General features: G+C 34.4%; 1 protein-coding gene across 1 annotated transcript; it reads right to left on the reverse strand.

The window, feature by feature from the left end:
- Positions 1 to 8545: 8545 nt before the first annotated feature.
- Positions 8546 to 10579, reverse strand: LOC18428849 (putative aquaporin TIP-type). Its single transcript, XM_006838145.4, has 3 exons — positions 10376 to 10579; positions 9342 to 9592; positions 8546 to 9258 (listed from the first exon to the last, which is right to left on the reverse strand). The coding sequence occupies exons 1-3, from the start codon at positions 10500 to 10502 to the stop codon at positions 8884 to 8886; spliced, it is 753 nt and encodes a 250-aa protein (XP_006838208.1). The 5' UTR covers positions 10503 to 10579; the 3' UTR covers positions 8546 to 8883.
- Positions 10580 to 18818: the final 8239 nt, after the last annotated feature.

The raw sequence follows: 18818 nt of genomic DNA on the forward strand, positions 1-18818 counted from the left end.
AAAGTTGACATAAATAACGGCCCTGTGGTCCTAGAGGGAGATGAGCCAGTTGAGTTAATTCCACGTTTTGGATAAGGCCTTTCCCTATAGTGACAATGATAAATTTTAGTATAGATAATAAGGGAAAATTTAAAAGAGATGCTTGTATCAGCTTGGAATTCTTGATGTCATGGAGAGTGTTCGAAAAGTCGGCTACATCGTTTTGACTCGCCCGAGTTACTCTCGCCTGGGCCCTTGCCGAGCCCGAGTCTTGAGTTGGATGTCCAACTCGGGGCTGTAGAATTTGCAATAAAGAGAAATAAATAAGAGAGATAAAAATCAACAAGAAATATGTGTAGTTTGGCAATAGTGCCTACATTCAATAGGATAAACCAGTAATTATCCATAGGGATTACTCTTGTTTACGAGAGGTTTATAGAGTTACAATTCTTGTATTTTAGGAAACAAATCTCACTACAAGTATAATCCCGTAAAATAAAAAACTCAATATAAGAAACTTAATATCTTGTAATATACAAGATAAAAAACTCAATATCTGGTTTGTATAACGATCAACAGGGGCTCTTAAAAAAAAATAAATAAATAAATTTGCAACATGTTTATTTGTGTTTTTTTATCATTTTGACAAAGATTGGATAGTATTTTGGGCATGAATATTTATTTTAATATATTTCCATCTTTTTTGGAAAATTTCAAAAATACCTCCGATCACATTTTAATTTTAAAATTCAATTTTTATGCTACTTTTTTTAATCACAATTAGTTATGATTTGTTAAATTTTATTTTGAATATATTTTCCTATTTTTTATTTTTTTAATAGTTTTCAAGTGCTACAATACTCGGCCCTACTCGGGCTCGGGCCGAACTAGTCGGACTCAGGCGAGTACTTTGCTGACTTTTCAAACATTGGTCATGGATCAATTTATCTAAATAGTGAAAAGTCTCCTCAACTGTTGCTAGTCAGCCAGGAGGGAAGAAACTACACAACTACAATTTTTGAGATAAAACATTTGTTAACAGTCGGTGTAGAAACTTTTACAGGTCAAGAGATTTTTAAGCTCCAGGGGGAGCATGGTATACATTTACTCCCTCCGTGAAAACTCAATCTAAGAATATTATTCGGATCTCAAATTATTAGTGTCGAAGAAGTCAAAATCTATTTCATTTTTAAAACGTAATTATTTGGTGATTTTCCTGTAACTCATAAAATTTTAGATCAAGTACTCCTACGATCTTCTATCCTGGAGAATAAGCGTACAGTAGGCGCCTACAGGAAGATGGTATATGCGCTTATTTCACCGAAATGGCTGAGTGACATTGCTCTGTATGGTGCAAGGGCAAATTGGTCCAAAATAAAAATGTGATAAATGCAATTTTGACAAATTATTTCACATTGAGAACTGACAAATTATTTATTTTTTAATAAATAAAAAATGATAATAATAGTTGGTGGGACAATTTTCTAAGGGTTTACTTACATTAAGAACTGGAAATTTTTGTGTCAAAAGGGATTCCCATTGGAGTGGTGGTGGGGATGTCATACTTAATATAAGAAGATAATCGTTTTCCCATAACCACAATTATTATTCAATGTCATCACTAAATTTATGTTTGGCTTAGTTGATTTGAACTACAACCTACTCCCAAGAATTATAAAATTCAATTTTTTTATGGAAGAAGTTTATATAGAGCCGGCGCTCTAAACAATCAAATTGCAGTCCACCGCATAAATTTCACTAGAAGAGGTTGTTTTGATGCTCAAATATCCTCAAATTGATCATCTCGACATCAAGATGTATGGATATGAGAAAAAAATAGATTTGAAAATTTGGAAATAATGCATCTTATAATGCATTTTAGGACTGTCAATTTTCAAGATTTTCAAGTATTCATAGATCTTTTCAATCTACACTATTTTTAAGCTTTACATTTTATAATTAAAGATGAAAATATATTTTAAGGCTATCACGAAGATTTCCAATATTGAAACCACATTTCTCGATACTATTTGAAGGTACGCTTTGCTCTGGTTGTTAGAGCCTCGGCTCTATACAAACCACACCCATTTTTAATACATGTGGATGATAACCAAAAATATTAGTGCTAGGTTATATTTTGGAGGTTATAACCTTACACTACATAGCTGTACCTCAAAATTCCAATAGAAAAGAGTGGTTCGAAGTTGGAAAAACCTTCCAAATCATCTTGACTTCAAGATGTATAGATATAAAAAAAATTTTAATTTCAAGTCTTAAAAATAGTGCATCTTGTAACGAATTATTCGGACCGTTTATTTACAATATGGGATTGTCTATAAAGAGACCATTTATAGTCAGAACATAGATGTCACAATCATTCTTATCCCTTAAATTTCAAATCGGTGGTTGTAAGAGTGTTATTGAATAGACACAAATTTCCAAGAAAAAAAATTCTTGGACTTCATGACTTACCCCAAGCTATCCAATTTGACTTATAATGAGTAGGAATGATTGTGACATCTATGAATAAAAGATAAATGGCCTCTTTGTAAACAATCCGTTTCAATATTTTCAATTGTTTATAGATCCTTGATCTATATCATTTTTTAAATTTTATATTTTATAATTAACGTTGAACATGAATTTTCAAATCATCATAAGCATTCTGACACTGGAGCTGAATCTTCTAACAAAATTTAGAAGTGCACCTTAATTATATAATATAAGATTGACACCATCGCCATAAGAGTAGGAAAAGGAAACCTCACGCTTGAGATGAAGAGCCCTGTGCCATTAAGATTTGAGCATGGAATCCACTTTCTTAAGGTGCATGATTAATTTTATTTTTAAAAAAGAAGTGAAAGATAAAAAAAATTTTGCATTTTGTGGCTGTTTTGTGAAGCAAAGTTGGGCATTGTATTCGTTTTAACTGGGAAATTTATTAATCTACAATTATGTATAAACTATTTGATATTTCACTCATTTATAAAAAACATATTCAAAATATTAGTTATTTTAACTCATAATTATTCTTTTTTCATGAGATTTTAGAAGTAAATAAAAAAAAAGGGTGAGTTATTAAATAATTCAACTCTTTGTTGCTTTTTGATATATTTCCTTTTTTAACTTGATGTAGGAATTCTGAGACCTGGTAAAGGAGAAATACTGCTGATATTTCAAAAACTCCACCATAATTGTGAAGTGAATGAAGTGATTGATACCTCTTTTGCTGCTTTAATATCCTTTGGAAAACCTCTAATGAGGCTAGAGCTAAGTCTCTATTGCAAGGGGGAAGATTTCTACGAGAATTTTGACGATCAATGTTTCAGAATCAAGAACGATGGGCCGGATTGTTATCTACATATCCATGTCAGATCGTTGGATTGATGATCTAGATGATGTTTAGATCGATCCGAATCGGTGATCCACAAAAATTTTGAAAAATAAATGAAATAAGATAAAAATTAAATTAAGGTTTATAGGCTGGGGTCATGGAAGGTACTTGAGAAAATAATAAATAAATTTTTTTAAAAAAATATTTATATAATGATAATTTTAGGGAAAACCAGGCCTGGAACCATACCATCCCTAAATTGATTCAACCCTAACTGATTCTCATCCAATCGACGATCTGAATCAGAAATCACCAAGTTTTAAAACATTGCTAGCAACCATTAGTGGTAGTGGGGCACTTATGAAATGTAAAGGAATGGACTAGCAGACACAAGATGTGCCCTAGGCAACATAGAATCGGTCTTCCTAGGGATTTTGGGAAAGAATCTCATTTTCTCATCTTCCGATGGGGAATCCAACTCATCTGTGGTCTCGCGCATGCACAAGAAGGCACATAGCAGATGCATATCACTCTTGACAGCATCAATAAAAAAGAAACATTAGCATCAAAAGTATTAATTAACCAACTAAACTACGATGATTAATTTAGTCGTGGTCCCTTTTATTAACATTAATAAAGAATATGACCAAATGGCATGGCTACTAACCAGTATTTTAAAACTCGAATCCGTGGGGCAAATCATTTACCCATAGATTTGTGTCAGATTGTTGGATTGGTGATCCAGATTGGATTTGGATCAGTCCAAATTGGTGATTCAATACAAAATTAAATATAAATAATAAAATAAAATTTTAAACTAAGAGTTTATCGGCGATTTGGATTGGAAATCGCTGGGTTTTAAACCAATGGGACCAACAATCACTCTAAAAAAATTCTCTATGGCGAAATCGGTCTAAACCTTTGTGGTAAAGTTCCAAAATTTGCTGCTCATAATCTTCATAAATTCTATCTGAATGAGGGTGTAGCCCTTGATAGAGCAGAATAGCATAATACGATTCATATAATGACCCTTAAAAGTTAGGATAAGATTGAAATGATGATGATGAATTTTCCGCAATTCTTTGTGGTAGTTCTTATAAGTAAGTCAATTCTTTGATTACAATACATTTAGGGAAACTTATGTGGGGACCACAGTCGATTTGTAGACCCTGGACCTGGCTAGGAAACATGGTTAATGTATTCGATGGCCACTTTTTCTTTAGTTAAGAATCTAGACAGCTAGACCACCTATCTCATGGTTCAATAAAAATCGAATCAAAAATCCCCCATCCAGATCAATTTTGGCTGGTAACATGGCTAATTCTGTTATAATTGAGAGTCAACTTAATATTAGTCTGTGTCAAAGACATTCAATTTATCGAATCTCCAAAAAAGATTGGTGATTCCTTATGGAGACCATTTTATGTAATTTTTTTTAAAAAAAATTGGTCTAGATTAAAAAACCCAAATCAGATCATTCAAGTGGAGAGCCGATCCGATACCCAGGTTTCCCTGGTCTTCAATCTACATGGTTGATCGGGCATATAATTTTAGGAGACAAATTCAATTTTCTATACTCGATGCAAATAAACAAAGTGCTAAAAGTTTTTCCATTTGTTCAATTGTTTCCCTTTGTTCAATTGTTCTATACTCGATGCAAATAAACAAAGTGCTAAAAGTTTTAGCACAAAGTATAAAACGTGCTAAAACTTTCTATACTCGATGCAAATAAACAAAATGCAAATAGACCATTTTAGGGTTTTTCCATTTGTTCAATTGTTTCCCTTGGGTGCTTGGTAAATATGATCAATAATAATTTGGCTGAAGTTGGTTTCAGGTTTGGTCTCAACTAAAAATGGGGCGCTGACTTGATTGGTTCATAGTTGACGACGTCCTAGTTTCCAATGGTCCCACCTGACCACAAAAAATGGTTTGATCTTGATTGTTTAAGCAAGTGATTTAAAACTCGGTGAATCGAAACAGGCGTGTCCGATTCGACTCGGGAATCAGTCACCCCGTGTCGTTTCTCGGAAATCGGTCACCCCATATCGATTCCTCTAAAATGCATAGACTCGCCCGGTTCTAGAGGAGAATCGCCAGTTCTAAACAGTCATTCGAACTCTTCTAAAAAGAGTAGACTCGCCCGATTCTAGAGAAGAATCGCCGGTTATGAACAGTAAATCAGTCACAAAACGGAATATGACATAACTAATTGGTTAATAACTAATTGGTTATAAATCGTCAAGTCACTAGATGAGGGTATTTTTGTAATTTAGTTTAAAAATCGAGACAACAAAGGTTTTTTTGTAAAGAAGGGCATGTGTACCTCATGCTACATCGTGCTGCCCACTTTTCGGAATACGCTAACTAGTGTCATATTGAGGAGGTATTTATTCCCCTCAAACTTCTTTTATTTCTTCGATGTGGGATTCGGATACGGTAATAAAACGTTGAGATGGTAATTAAATATATACTATTATTATGGAAAGCAAAACACTTAGTGATGTGGCGGTGCAATTGGTTATTATTTACAATTACGTCTTGGCTGTAACAAGTTCCAACCTGGGCATTATCCTTCTACAAAGAAGAAAATAATGCTGTCAAAAAAAATAAAAAGAAAAAATTAAAAATTAAAAGGTAATACTTTGTTTTCAAAAAGAATGAAAAGAAGAAAATAATGTTGTCAAAAAAAAATAAAAATAAAAAAATAAAAAATAAAAGATAATACAACAAACATTTCTTATAAACAAAAAACAAAAAAGGTAATACAAGATCTTCTTATTTTTCTTGTCAGAAAAAAGAAAAGTAATACAACAAGTATCATATTTTTTTTGTAAAAAAAAATAAAAGATAATACAACAAGTATTTTTTGTCAAAAAAAATAAATGGAAATTCTTAATAGAACAAGTATTTCTTAATACAACCTAAGAATAAATGGTCTAATTATATTTTTTTATTTTTATAACGTGATGATCTTTAACATAAATTTAGGAATATTAATTTAAATATAGGGTTCATACATTGAGGCCATTTGAAATCTCTCTCTCTACTAACAATCACTTCCACTAAATTTATTCTAGAAACCTAGAAATTTAATTTTTGAAAAATTAAAATGTTATTTCCAAAATTGGTACGCATTCTAATAATTTCTACATTGATAACCAAATCTTTTATTTTATTTTTTAATTTAGTTGCATTATAAATCATGTAATATACTATTTTCCTTACAGTTGTCAATAATACATTTTAAATTAGCTGATATTATAAGATATTTAGGATTTGTTATTATTTGTATAATAAAATAATTATAAAATACAAACTAACAATTTCAATTTCAGTATATAATATTATAGTTAGTTAGGTTTTAATAATTTTGGATTATAGTGAGTTAGGTTGTAAGAATTTGGGTTTTTTTTTAGCGGATTAGGGTTTCCACCAATTCGAGATTTTAGTCGTCATTTTTTCATCGATTTAATCCATTATTTATTGTAGTCCATGTATGATTATATATTTTATCCATAATAATTTTATGATTTTTCTTTTGTGTGATATAAATTTAATGGTTAACATAAGTTCATACAGGGAAAGAACATCTCAATATTCATAATTTGATGAAAAAATGAAAGTTAATAATATACTACCCCCATTTCTTATTGGATTCCTAAAAAAAAATATTTACAATGAATTTTAATAATTTTTTTGAATTTGTTTTAAGGCTTAATTCAACCGATTTGGCAAATTCATTGATTCAGATGGGTTTTTCGGGTGCCCGAAATGGGGCACCGATCCTTTTTTTAAACCACTGGTTTAAAGCCTTTTGGGTGCCATATTGTTCCCATTTTGGCGGAATTTCCTAGGGCCTGCCTCACACTATTTATGCCTGGTGTGCTGGGCTCTAGCTTAGACCTGATGCCTATAGGGGTAGTTTGACCTTGACAGGGGCAAAGAGGCCCAACCCTGAAGCTATTAGGGCCTGACCACATGGAAAAAATGAAAGAATAATAATATATATATATATATATATATAACAAAAGGGTAAAGACGGGCTGGCTAACCCTGTCCTAGGCCCAACCCTTGAGCAGTGATGGATTTTCCATCAACCCACATTTTGCAGTCGCCTTAATTTTTTAGGGCCAACCGAAGCTGGGCCACTAGGCCCATTTTCACCCCTAACTATATCGTGTGCAAACCAAATAAACTAGGAAAAATTATATAAAAATCCGTTATACTTTGCGTTATTACAGATATACCAAATAGTTTATGTTATTACATGTATACCCATTTTTTACTTTTTATAACGTATTTTACTTTTTATAACGTAATTTTTTAAAAAAGACCACTTTACCGTTTTTCGGATGTTCAACATCCGAAAATAGGCCGAAAGTTAAATGTTAAATTTCTTTTTTTCGGATATTGAACATCCGAAATTAAGGGATTTTCGGATGTTCAACATCGAAAAATACCCCGATAGTTTAATGTTAAGTGTAACATTTTTGGATGTTGAACATCCGAAATTAAGGGATTTTCGGATGTTCAACATCGAAAAATACCCCGATAGTTTAATGTTAAGTGTAACATTTTTGGATGTTGAACATCCGAATTTAAGAGATTTTCGAATGTTCAACATTCAAAAATACCCTGATAGTTAAATAAACCTTCGTCTTCTCTGTTTTCGGATGTTGAACATCCGAAAATCTCTTAAATTTGGAAGTTCAATATTCGAAAATGTTATACTTAGCGTTAAACTATCGGAGTATTTTTGGATGTTGAACATCCAAAAATTCCTTAATTTCGGATGTTCAACATCCGAAAACATGAAATTTATCGTTTAACTTTAGGCCTATTTTTGGATGATGAACATCCGAAAATCCCACCAATTCGGATGTTCAACATCAAAAAAAGGATAAAGTGGTCTTTTTTAAAAAATTACGTTATAAAAGGTAAAAAAAGACATACATGTAATAACGGAAACTATTTGGTATATCGGTAATAACACATAGTATAACAGATTTTTATATAATTTTCTCAAAAAACTATATTTTCTTAAAAAAAATATACATAGAGACCATTTACCTATGATACAAGGTGGTCATAATTAATCTTTGACCATCGGATGTGAAATTGGACACAAGTTTTGAGGCGTTCATAAATCTACTTGATTTATCATGTTTGGAGTTTTAAATGAAAATAAATTTTCATGCCATCATATGATTTTGAGTTCCGAACAACATCTTTAGACACTATTTGAAGGTGTGCATTGCTTTGGGCGTCGGCCTTAACATATCACACCCTTCCTTTATTCCTTTGAAATCCAAGCCTCTTAAAGATCACTATACACGTGGAAAAATAATTTAAAGGAAGGACTACACTGAAATCTCTCATATAATGTCTTCCTCCTCCTAAATCTCCTCTCTCCCTCCATTATTACTGATCACAAAGGCACCAATAGGGCACCAATAGTCCACAAGTGGATCACAAAAATCTAGCTACCCCACCCCATACATACATTATTACTGATCACAAAGGCACCAACTTCACAAGCGGAACTCAAAAAGAAGGCTTGCTGCTCTCTAGGCGTAGTCCTCTGAGGAAGGGAGCGTCTGGTAGGACCCAATGAACATGGAGTCATACACCAATCCAGCCAATGCTCCACCGATGAGTGGGCCCACCCAGTAGACCCAGTTATCGGTGAAGTCTCCACTGATAGCCGCGGGCCCGAAGGACCGGGCTGGGTTCATTGAGCCTCCGCTGAAGGGGCCGGCGGCGAGGATGTTGGCGCCCACGATGAAGCCGATGGCGATGGGAGCAATGGTGCCGAGAGATCCCTTCTTCGGGTCGGCGGCGGTGGCGTAGACAGTGTAGACGAGGGCGAATGTTATGACGATCTCCATTACCACGCCCTCGCCGGCGCTCGTGCCGGAGGCAAGGGTGTGGGTTGGGATGGTCTGAAAGATTAGCAATCATGGGTGTGTGTTAGAGAGAGAATTTTAGAGAGAGAGAGAGAGAGAGAGCTTGAGCAAGGCCTTACCAGGCCACCGGTGACGAACTTCAACAAGAGGCAAGCCACAACGGATCCCAAGACCTGGTGGGCTATGTACAGTACTGCTGTGAGTATGGTGATGTGTCCCCCAACAGCCAATCCGAGGGTGACAGCTGGATTCACATGACCACCAGATATGTTTGCAGCCATGGCCACGGCCACGAACAACGCAAAGCCATGGGCCACCGCAACGGCCACCAAGCCCGCCGGGTCAAGAGAGGCGTTCGATGTGAGCTTATCTGCACATCCCCAAAAAATCGACGGCTCACATAAGTTTGGCACTAAGGGCTTGCAAAATCATTGAATGTGTAACGCCATAGTTATTAAGATCGGACAAAACAGGCACTCTCACTGCTTCGACCGCTCTGATTTCAGTGTAAAAATCGAGTTTCGTTAAAAATTGATTAAACTCAGTCTTTTTAGCTTATTTGACGGATCCATATTAGTCGCCACGTTCTCTAATATATTATATATTTTTTAAAAGGGTGCGGGTTGAATAGAGTCAGGTTCTAAACAATCAAATCGAGAGCCAACCATCAACTAGTAGTACGTGGTTTCAATATTAGAAATTTTAGTGATGACCTTAACTTATATTTTTATAGTTATTTATAAAGTTTAGATCTTCAAAAATAGTGTAGATCAACATATCTATGAAAACTGATGATCTAAAATTACGTTACAAAATACACTATTTTCAAAACTTGAAATCCATTTTTTCCTCATGTCTATGCATCTTGATGTCAAGATTATCAATTTGAAGATATGTGAGCGTCAAAACTACATCTTCTAGTGAAATTTTTGAGATAAGCTCAAATTTAATTGTTTAGAGCCTTAGTTCTATTTTCTCTTTTTAAAATATTATTCATATTTTTAAAATAGTTTTAAAATCTAGTCAAATTGATTCGAAATTGGGCCGGACCCTTTACCGGTTTGGTTGCAGGTTCAATCCCAATAACAGTAATATAAATAATTAGTAATTTAGTTTAAATGAATGATGTATGAGAGAGAAAGAGAGCACTGACTGTAGGAAATGGCCGATCCAACACCGGCAAACACGAAGAGGAGAGTCGATATGTACTCGGCAAAGTAGGCCTTGAAGGAGGTGAAGGTAAACGAGTCCCCAAAGCTTCCAAAAGCGATCTTTGCCATCGATTCAAGCAACGAAGGTCTGAGATATAATCGAGAGCACAATTTCTAGAGAGAGAGAGAGAGAGTTCCTCAAGCTTGGTGGTAGAGAGATGGGCTCTCTGGTTTATATAGCATAAGAGTTTGGGGGCCATAGACGTAGAGGACTATAGCCGGCGCCGACCATGGGGCCCTCTAAAAATGGCGAAAGAAATTATATTAGGGGAAATAAGGCCCCAACTCAAGAAAATATTATAAACTCCCATCAATTTTTCAAAAGCAAATCACCATTATTTTCTCAAAAGAATAGAAACCCTTTTGTCTCTCACTTTGGGAGGAAAAAGATCCTCCACCAGAAAAAATATATATAAAAAACACACACACACATACTCCCTCTCCACACCAAAAAAAAAACACACTCTCTCTCTCTCCACACCAAAAACTTTTTAAAAAAACACACACACCCAACACAACTCTCTTTCTCTCTCCCTCCACATGAGAGAGAGTAGACAGCAGTAAGAAACTAAGGATAAGGACATGGTCACGATTTAAAATATATTGAGAGTTCAGTGTTTCATGGGCAAAACACCAAAATAAAAACAAGAGAGAGCTCTAAGGATAAGGAACAATTCATTATTATTTCATAACAAATTGGATGGTTCTTGATGGGATGAAAGTTAGGCTATAGTTTTCATAAACCAATGCCAAAAAAAAACAAGCACTCAGGGAAGGACTTGCTAGACACTTACCATCAGAGACTCGGTTTGAATCCAAATAAAAAATAATAGAGATGTTCACACCTTAAAATGTAAAATTAAGGTCCACCTCTAAAATTCATCGAAAAACGTTGTTTTGATGTTGGAAAAATATATAATTGATCAACTCGACATTAAGATGTATAGATATAGAGTCAAAAAAGAGATTCCAAGCCGTAGAAATACTATATCTTGCAACATGTTATACAGACTATCATTTTCAAGATTTTCATGTGTTTATGTACCCCTTTAATGTAGACTATTTTTGGAGTTTAAAATTTCATAATTGAATATAAAATAAATTTTCGAACCATCGTAAGAAATTCTAACACCAAATTGCTTCTCATGGCAAAGTTTGGGGGTACCTTTGATGGTTTAAAGTTGCAACCTTATGCGAACCACATTTTTTATCAAAATAGGCACGAGAGATCAACTATTTAACATTTTACAGATTTATTTTGATTTAAATTCAAAGATCAAAATACATATGACCATGGGTTGGAATAGTCGAAAAACTATTAAATTACTAAAAGATTTAGTATATTTTGTTAAATTCTCGTGGTCAAGATTTGTGTCATTTTCATTCCTTCAAATTAAAAATTTATTTTACACATCAGCCATAAGATAAGGCCGTGATTGCGTGCCGACCCACCGTCCCTATGTTAATAAAACACAGCATAATGAATGCAAAGACAAAGGCATGTATTATTCCAATAATTTGTGGGCCATGATAAAAACTAGTAAATTACCTTTTCTGTTTTCCTTTTTTTGTGAGCAAATGGAAAAAGTCAGGCAGGCATTCCAGGAGGGCCAGGAAATGGGTCGGGGACAGTGTCCACATGGAGCCCGACCTTATCTAAACCTTGGTAGGGTCCAAGTCCTTTAGGCATTCTAGGTGGGGCAGGAAGGGTCGGGGACAGTGTCCACATGGAGCCCGACCTTATCTAAACCTTGGTGGGTCCAAGTCATTTGGGCCCAAATCCGACCTATTTGATCCGGATGGGATTAGGTTTAGAAATTAAAACTATAAAAATAATATTTTATATTTTATAATACACATTTATTATGAATTTAGATACCCATTATATGTATAAAAACCAGGTGGGATCGAGTCATGTCGGGCCATGGTGACCTTGACCCGATGTGATAAAGAGTCCAAGTTGAGACATAATGTATTCAACCTAGTGACCAATATAATAACATTAAAAAAGATAAATAAAAAATATTAACTAACACCTTGAGATTAAGATTAAACCAAGATCAAATATTTTAGACGGTAAGATCTAAGTGTTCAGAAACTTGTAATCTTTTTTTTATTCTAAAAACTACTATTGTAATTTTAAAATCGATTCATAATTTTAGATTTAAACAATTCTCTTAAATAGCTCTTTTATCTGATGGGGTAAGTGTAGAATATGCCCTTAGAGGGGAATTATGCTAAAGCCGTTAAAACCTAAATTTTGAAGTGACAAAAGAGATTCCCACCAGTTGTGGGGATGTCTTTATCTTAAAATAAGATTTAAAATAAGAGCACCACCCTCTCCATAGCCACATATGTATCATTATTCAATTCATTTTTTAAGTCTTTTTGTTTATTTGAGTGCTTATATCATTATTCAATTTGTACATTAACTTTTTGTGTGGCTTTGTTGGTAGGGGTGGCAATGGATCCGATCGGACGAGGCCTGGCTGGACCCGAACCCGACCTAAAAATGAAAAATATATATTTAAATATTATGTTAAATATATATATATATGTATTGTTTAAGATATTAAAACTAAAAATATATAATTATATTTATTTAGTTACTATTAAAATATTATATATTAAATACCATTTAAATAATAACATTATTCGGAGGTCTGGTTCAGGTTCGCATGACCCGGACCCAAATAGTGTTTGGGTCCAATATTTGAACCCAGACCCAACCGACCAGGTCCAATTTTTAGACACATTCCCCGACCCGGGTCCAGTCTTCGGGTCCGAGGTCCATTAACACCCCTATAATAGTTGGTTGCACATCGTTCTTCAACCTAACTACTCCAAATTATAACCATATTGTTTATCATCATGTGATATAATGAATAAAAATACTAATATAATCATCTTATTTATCATCATGTGATAAAATGAATAAAAATACTAATATTGGGTCTTTACTCTTATCAAGTGCACTTATTTTTGGATTATAAGGGACCATTTTGGGAAAATATGTTTCAATGCTTCATAATTAGAAAGTTAGGAGGACAAAGCCTTGGGCTTGAGAGGAATAATTCCTTGCCAGGAGAACCCACTTCCACAAGAGTGAGGGGCATCATTGTTGCATGTAAGAGAAGTTCAATTCTTAAAGATGGTGCATAATTGTGCGTTAAGAAATTTATCAAAATACTCATGAGAGTTGAACTATTTAACGTTTTATTCATGCAGTTTTATTTTATTTCAAAATGGACATCAAATGACACGTGGTTATGAGTTTAAATAGTTGGAAATGCATAAAATATATCATAATATATCTTTCATGGGTAGTTTGATAAATTTCCCTTATAATTTTCATAGATATCGCTTTCTCTAATTTTTAGGGACGACAGTGGGCCAAGTGCCCCAGCCGTAAAAGACAAGGGCCTAGGCCACAAAATGTTGATCAAAAGCCAGGACACGGGCTGACAACCACAGCATGGGGGTACAATCGGGCTGGGCCTATGCTGGTGCTGGGCCTAATTTATTTTATTTGGCCCTGCCCAGCCCTACTCCTTTTCAACAATTACTATACACCTATAACTCCAAACGATCCGAAGGCCCTAGCTAGCTAGCTAGCTAGTCTTTCAAGAAAGCGATAAGCATTGACTGTGTTATTGTTCTTCAATCACGTGGGCTGCATATTAGTGCACTTATAAGAGAGAGAAAGAGCTACATTCAAGAGAGAGAGAGAGCATTAGGGGCCCCTATGCCAGCCATTCCTTGCTAATATGACAAGCAAATGGTGGGGTTTATCTCTCAAGTTGCAAGGGTGCATGAACTACATAATACTACTATGGAAACAATGTGATGCATTGGTGAGGCCATGTGAATGGTGAGATTTCAAAGACATGTGCTATCTTATTTAAAAAAATGTAAATCTCTTAAACTTTGTCGAGAAAAGGTTACACCAAGTAGGTAGCATCTTTTCTTTTTTTAGAAGAATAAGAGATTGTTGATTTTCAATTTCATGAATAAAAAAATAACCCAAGAATAACATTTATTTAGGGTAAGGAAGTCATAATTACCTATAGTTGAATTGAGTGACCTATGGTATAACATTGACTGGCTCAAAGTCCAAGGAATTTTTCGAACTATGTAATATACGCCAAGCGATTGTGATTTTCTTATATGTAATATCAATAATAATATTATGATATCATTATCATTATCGTCAACGCCTTTTCACAATTGATTGAGGTCAGTTACACGAATCTTGATCTACTATTCTACTTTATTATTACGATACTTCATTCTACTTTATAATTGCCTCATGTAGGTCACGCAAGACAATAAGTGACCTCTATTTCATAAAATAATATCAGCACTTTATTTATTTAAAACTATATAAAAATAGATATTCATGTCTCTCTATATAAATACTGTTCACATTTGGTGATTGATTTCTCAATGCAAATCCCACAGGAATAGGTGATCTTCACTCACTTATCAATCTAAACCCAATACAAGACTCTCACAATAAATGGGAATTTCTTTGTTTCTCTCTAAATTAAAATTCTCTTTCTTTGCCTAAATCCAATTATTTGTCTCTCTACACTCAACCTGTGCATAGCGTGTGACGTGGAATAGTGTATTATTGTATGGCTTGGCCTTGCGACGGGCAAGGCCTTGGCCCAGTCAGCCCTAGTCTCAGCCATAGCCTGCCAGAGGCCCGAACCCTGGACATGGACAAATGAAGCTAGGCCAAGCCTAATACACAAAAAAAAAAAAAAAAAAAAAAAGAAGAAGGGTTAGGACAGGTTGGCCCCATTGTAGCACTGGCCCAACCACATTTTTGGGCCCATGATCTAGTTGTTTAGGGCTAGGGACAAGGCGAGGCCGGGCCACTTAGCCCATTGCCAGCCCTATAAATCTATACATGCCACAAATTATCGTAGGAGCCGGATGTTGTGTGTCAAATACTTAACTATCCCTATTAGTAATATCGAGATTAACTCTATTTGATTTTTTTGATAAGCATACTCTTTGTTTTGAAGTCTTTTGGAATAACGTATGAAGAGATATATTTACAATCATGTTTGGAAGATCTCTAATGAAATCCTCTGTGATTTATGCTTTAAACTCAATCAGTTAAAATTTGATAGAGAAGTAAGTTATGTTGGATTACAAATCACAAGGTTTCGACCTTTTATAGTTTCCCTCTTTACAAGCCATCGATCATGAGATCGCGTAAAACTAAAAGAAACTCAAAAAACTCGAAAGTAATCAAGAAGAAAAGAAAATAAAAAGAGAAAAGAAAAAATCCACTAGCCCAGTACTCGGATTTGCAGCTTGCATCAAACTTATGTGGCAGAGGCATGTTTCTCCTTGGCCTTTTAGATCACCTTGAAACAGAAAATTTCTTTATCTTGAACTTGAAGGAGTTTTAGAACTAAGAACTTGAATGAGGCTTAGGATATCAGTTTTTTGTTTCAGATTCTATGGAGATCTGGTTGACATATGATATGTACAAGTCTCCAATTCTAATTTTTCTTATTTTCATGCTTAGGACCTATCTATTTTGAGTGCTTATATCTTGCTAAACTAGATTTAATTTGGAGCTTTTTTAATATTACTTTAGGGATTTTCTTGGACTATGGGTTAGTTATCTTGGTGTTTTACTGCACTAGTATAGTCCCTAATGGTTCAGGTTATAGGTTCCTGTTGTTTATTCAACGATGGGAAGCGTCATCAAGGTTATCAAGGTTATGGAAAGGTGGTCCTTGGGAGATAATTGTCCTGCACTATCATTTCAAATAAATATTAATTAATCAATTTGTTCCCTCAAGAGAAACCTAAGCCAAGTGTATTTTCTAGGCCCCCCTATTTTTGAGGATGTAAGCCTAGATATCAACCTCAAAATAATAATAATAATAATAATAATAATAAAATAAAAATATACCCCCATCGTATGTGATTGAAATAGTTATGCATGGTCCCCCCTTATTCAAAATCTTTTCGCTTGTACCAAAGGGAAAAGCAGAAGAATAGGGACGGTGACCCGAACCTATCCTTTTCCTCTCCATTTGTATCATTATATTTAGAGTTCACAACATCTCTTCCTCATCTTTATCTCTAGAGAGAATTCCTTTTCTTTCTCCAATTTTCTTATATGGCCCTCATGGCTATGATGATCATCGTGGCGACTCATTCTTTTATTGATTAGTCAATAGGCGAAGGGTTAAGAGAGAGAGTTTACAGTGTTGAGGATGGGGTATATGCAATAGGAGATGCCTTTGTCACCATCCTACGGGCTTTCGCTGAACCCCTCCCTATGGGTTTTTTGAGGTTCAGCGATTGCACCCCTTGACTTTCATCATCACCTCTTCCTACCTCCCTCAACGGGGTGGGGTGGGGTGGGGCGGGGCGGGGCGGGGCGGGGGATTTCTGCTCGTCACCACATAGCTATTCTTCATCCTACTTTTTGTTTTCACATTGGTGGGGTATGTCACAAGAGCCGCCTCCTTCAATCCAATTGGATATCCTATGAATAACTCTACTTAAATTCTTAAAGTACCGTAATGTCCTCAAGACATTACCTTCCAATAACTAGTTAAAATATAAGTTTTAGTCATTTTCACTGTAATACAACTACCGTGTCGGCTATTTTTATAAAAAAAAAAAAATTAAGAAAAAAGAGGATAGATGAGTTTTATGAAAGTTTGGAGTTTTTTTTAATTACAAAAATTAGGGTATATTTCTAATAATTTCCTTTCTTTTTATTTGATGTAGAGCATTCATTTCATTGGACCTGCAATGGATGAGCTCTGATTTCAAATTCTCATTCATTTAACAAAAATTAACATCTCATTAACAAAAAATTTAATGAACGGTTGAAATTGGCTAATTTTCAGATGTTTTAGTTTACAAAATTTTAGCTTAATCAAAATTTGATTTTTCAAAATCCCGATTACTCTAGACGTGTTAACCAAACAAGGGATTCTCCCTGAGTTACTTAATTTTCCACCTTCTAAATTTCATAATTGGAAATCTCCAATTCTGATTCCAAGCTCCCGTTACCAAATGCCTGCTTAAGAGTTCTCTTTCTTAATCTGGCCATGAAAAGGAACATATAGATTTTAAAAAGTACATAAAAAATCGTGATCCCTATTAGGAATCGGTGAGCACCATATTCAGTCAATCGAGGCGTCAGATCTAGATCAATGACTCACTAGATCTGGATGGCCGGATGGGGGGAGTATATATCTTCTATGTTGTAGTGAACGTATAGAAACCTTTTCCATGATATATATTGTACAATTTGTATACATAAATTTTAAAAATAGTATATAATAAGACCATTTATCGTTTGTACAATGTGGTCATAAATGATCTTGATTGGATGTGAAATTAGATGGTTGTATTCATTCCCTTGACCAAGTTCAAACTTCAAAAAAAAAAAATTCAAATTTTTTGACGCACCCAAAATATCAAATTTCACATTGAATGGTTGAAAGCAATTGTAACGTCTTTGTATAAAAGGTAAATGAACTCATTTTATATAATCCAATTCAAAACAGCCTGATTGCGACATCTTAGACTTTTAGGAGGTGGTTTGATTTGGGGTCCAAATTCCCTAGAGATGCTATTTCCTTTTAAAATACTTCCAATTTTCGTGCATCTAACTAACTCAACCTTTTCACATAAGTGATAGAAAATGTACATATTGCATTTTACATGATATTTTTAAGTTTTTCTATTTATACATCTAGATCGTCAATCCGAATCACCGATGCAGCTGATCCAGATCGTCAATCTGAATTAGGATCAGAGTCATCCACCCCACAAATCCATTTTTTAAAACACCAAACCATTCTATCCTTTCCCAAATCCAAATTCATCTCGAAAAGAACCAAGATAACATGTTCCAATCTGATGATAAAGTAGAAAGAAGAAACTGAAAAAAGAAGCACAACAAAGACTTGCTAAAGGTATTATGAACAAAGAAGCAGCACCAAAAGTATAGATAGACACTTGAAACCAGTGGTTTAAAAAAACATATTGGTGCCCCGGATCGGACACTCGAAAAACCCATCCGGATTGGTGAATCGACGATCCGGATCGGGATGGACCGAATCGATGGGATTAAGCTTTAAAATTAAAATTCATTATAAATGTTGTCTTTTAGGAATCCAATAAGAAATGACGGTACTACATTATTAACTTTCTTTTTTTTTCATCAATTTGTGAATATTGAAATGTTCTTTCCCTGTATAAACTTATGTTAACCATTAAATTTACATCACACAAAAGAAAAATCATAGAATTATCATGGATAAAGTATATTAATTTTACATAGACTACAATAAAGAGTAGACTAAATCGATAAAACAATAGGTACTAAAATCT

This window comes from Amborella trichopoda, chromosome 13 (genome assembly GCF_054954075.1).
Source record: "Amborella trichopoda isolate Santa Cruz 75 chromosome 13, AtrichopodaSantaCruz75HAP2 v2.0, whole genome shotgun sequence".
Classification (NCBI taxonomy): domain Eukaryota; kingdom Viridiplantae; phylum Streptophyta; class Magnoliopsida; order Amborellales; family Amborellaceae; genus Amborella; species Amborella trichopoda.